The sequence below is a fragment of the Penaeus japonicus genome, unplaced genomic scaffold (genome assembly GCF_977035675.1).
Source record: "Penaeus japonicus unplaced genomic scaffold, GWHDUDI00000001_assembly GWHDUDI00000020, whole genome shotgun sequence".
In the NCBI taxonomy this organism is placed as follows: Eukaryota; Metazoa; Arthropoda; class Malacostraca; order Decapoda; family Penaeidae; genus Penaeus; species Penaeus japonicus.
In genome coordinates, this window is record NW_028234422.1 from 41187869 (window position 1) to 41190368 (window position 2500).

The 2500-nt window shown below is 41.9% G+C and overlaps 1 protein-coding gene across 1 annotated transcript in view; it reads right to left on the bottom strand.

Moving 5' to 3' along the window:
- Positions 1-2500, bottom strand: part of LOC147469707 (ionotropic receptor 21a-like) — a 24705-nt gene that overhangs the window by 8992 nt on the left and 13213 nt on the right. The window contains exons 9-10 of the mRNA XM_086547887.1: positions 2223-2278; positions 284-646 (exon numbers count right to left, since the gene is read on the bottom strand). Of these exons, the coding sequence (XP_086404013.1) occupies positions 284-646; positions 2223-2278 (419 nt within the window). The remainder of the gene's footprint in view (positions 1-283; positions 647-2222; positions 2279-2500) is intronic.

Genomic DNA, 2500 nt, shown 5'->3' on the forward strand with positions numbered 1-2500 from the left:
ATTTCTGTTTCTGTGTCTGGTGGAATTAGGTTCTTTATGTGCAACCTGTCTGTTTTTTTATTTTTTTGTTTGTGTGTTTGTTTCTTCGTCTGTCTGTCTTTGTCTGGTTTGGTTCGGTCTGTTCGTCTGTCACTGCCTTTCTCTCTCTCTCTCTCTCTCTCTCTCTCTCTCTCTCTCTCTCTCTCTCTCTCTCTCTCTCTCTCTCTCTCTCTCTCTCTCTCTCTCTCTCTCTCTCTCTCTCTCTCTCTAGTTTAACTGCAATGTTCCTACTAATCTGACCTACTTGTCAACACTGCGGACGAGTTCCCTGAGCGTCTCTGGCCTGGGCGGGTACTTGGGCAGCGTGAGGGCGGCGGTGAGGTTGCCCGTGTAAGCCGAGCCCAGGATGAAGGCGAAGATCAGCCACGCCGTCAGGAGCACTCGCCGGGAGCTTTCTGAGGGCAACGTCTTGTAGAGGTTCTCGCCGAACAGGATGCCCATGACTTCGACCACGGTTGTGCCCGGGTCGAGGGTCTTACCGGGGCTGATCGCGTCGCCGATTCGGTTCATCTGTTCGAGTGCGAAAGGAAGGCCTTTGTACGTATTCATATTGATTGATGTGATTATTATATTGTGTAAAGCATTATTTAGATACACATTCTTAGTACTACTCTCGACTCCGAGTTAGGAAGATATGTTATGCATATATATGTATATATATGTGTGTGTGTGTGTGTGTGTGTGTGTGTGTGTGTGTGTGTGTGTGTGTGTGTGTGTGTGTGTGTGTGTGTGTGTGTCTGTGTCTGTGTGTATGTGTGAGTATGTCTGTATAAATATATATATATATATATATATATATATATATATATAGCAAATATATATATATATTTTTGTACCCAAACACAAACATCACACACCCACACACACACACACACATTTGTACACAAACACAAACACACACACACACACACACACACATATATATATATATATATATATATATATATATATATATATATATATATATTCATCATCATCATCATCATCAGCCTGTATCATTCCACTGCAGGACGTAGGCCTCTCTCAATCTTTTCCAGTCATTCCATTCCATTGTGTCATCTAATTCCAGTTTACTCCTGCAAAATTCGCTATTTCATCCCGCCATCTAGTCACTGGTCTTGCCCTGGGTCTCTTTGTGTCGTGTATTACCCATTCTGTTGTTCTTTTTGTCCTCCTGCTGTCCTGTCTCCGATATATGTGTCCAGCCCACTGCCACTTTTTCTTCTTGATGCTCTTGAGTATATCCTCTACTTTTGTTTGTTGCCTGATCCATGTGGCCCTTTCCTTGTCTCTTAAGCTAACTCCTAGCATATAAGCCTTTCCATTCCTCAGTTGGGCGCTTGACTAATTTTCTTCTCTTGGTTCGTAGTCCATGTCTCTGATCCATATGTCATTGACGGGGAGGACACATTTGGTCAAAAATCTTTAATCCCCCTGTTAGATATAGTGGCAGACGACACTCGTATTATATTACTAATGTGTACCGATGGCACTCCAACCTAGGCCTGATTCGTCGTTTTACTCTCGGCATCGCAGGAAGTACTCGTCTTGATGAAGTGCCCTAGGTATACATACTCGTTCACTGCTTCTAGAAAAAATTAAAAATACCCTCGCCCTGTATTCGTAATTTGCTTAACTGGGGTTCGACTATTGAACATGACTTTAATCTTTTTTATGTTCATCTTAAGGCCCAATCTTGAGACTTTCCCTATGTCAAATCCGCTTATTAATTGTTGTAATTCATCTTCTGACCTCCCTCGCCCAAAGAGAAACAATATCATCTGCAAATCTTAGATTGCTTAAGTGGTTCATTCCCTATGTTTAATCCCTCTCTCCTTTCCATCCTTAACTTTCGCTTGAATACTTCCTCCAAGCAAGCTGTAAAACAGCTTCGGTGAGATGGTGTCGCCCTGCCTAACACCCTTTTTTATTGGTATTTTATTGGTTTCTTCTGCGTGGATTTTGATTGTCGCTGTACCATCTCTATATATATCCTCTAATAATCTGCAGTATATTTCCTCTACTCTTGTTTACGAATTGCTATCTGTACCGAATTCGATGTCATTTCATAATTCTCACGAATGCCATACATAGGGCGCTTCTTATATTCGTTTGTTTTCCTCTTTTATCTGAGCTAGTGATGTGGATATGGTCTGTAGTTGATCATCCGCTGCGGACCCTGCCTGCTTCCCTGGGTTGTGATTTTGTAATCTAATGTATCGGTTGATACGGGGGCTGCCTGTGATGATTTTTGTGAACCAGTTTAATTAGATCTCTGAAAAAAGGCTTATAGGTCGTAATTCTTNAAGTCTTTTGTCTCCCTTTTTATGTATCAAAATTATTATTGCGTTTTACCAGGCCTTCGGGATTTTACCGACGCTTAGGCATCTGTTATAAAGACTGGCCAGTTTTACTGCCGCAATCTCTCCTGGATCTTGAATAAGATCTACTCTAATGCCGT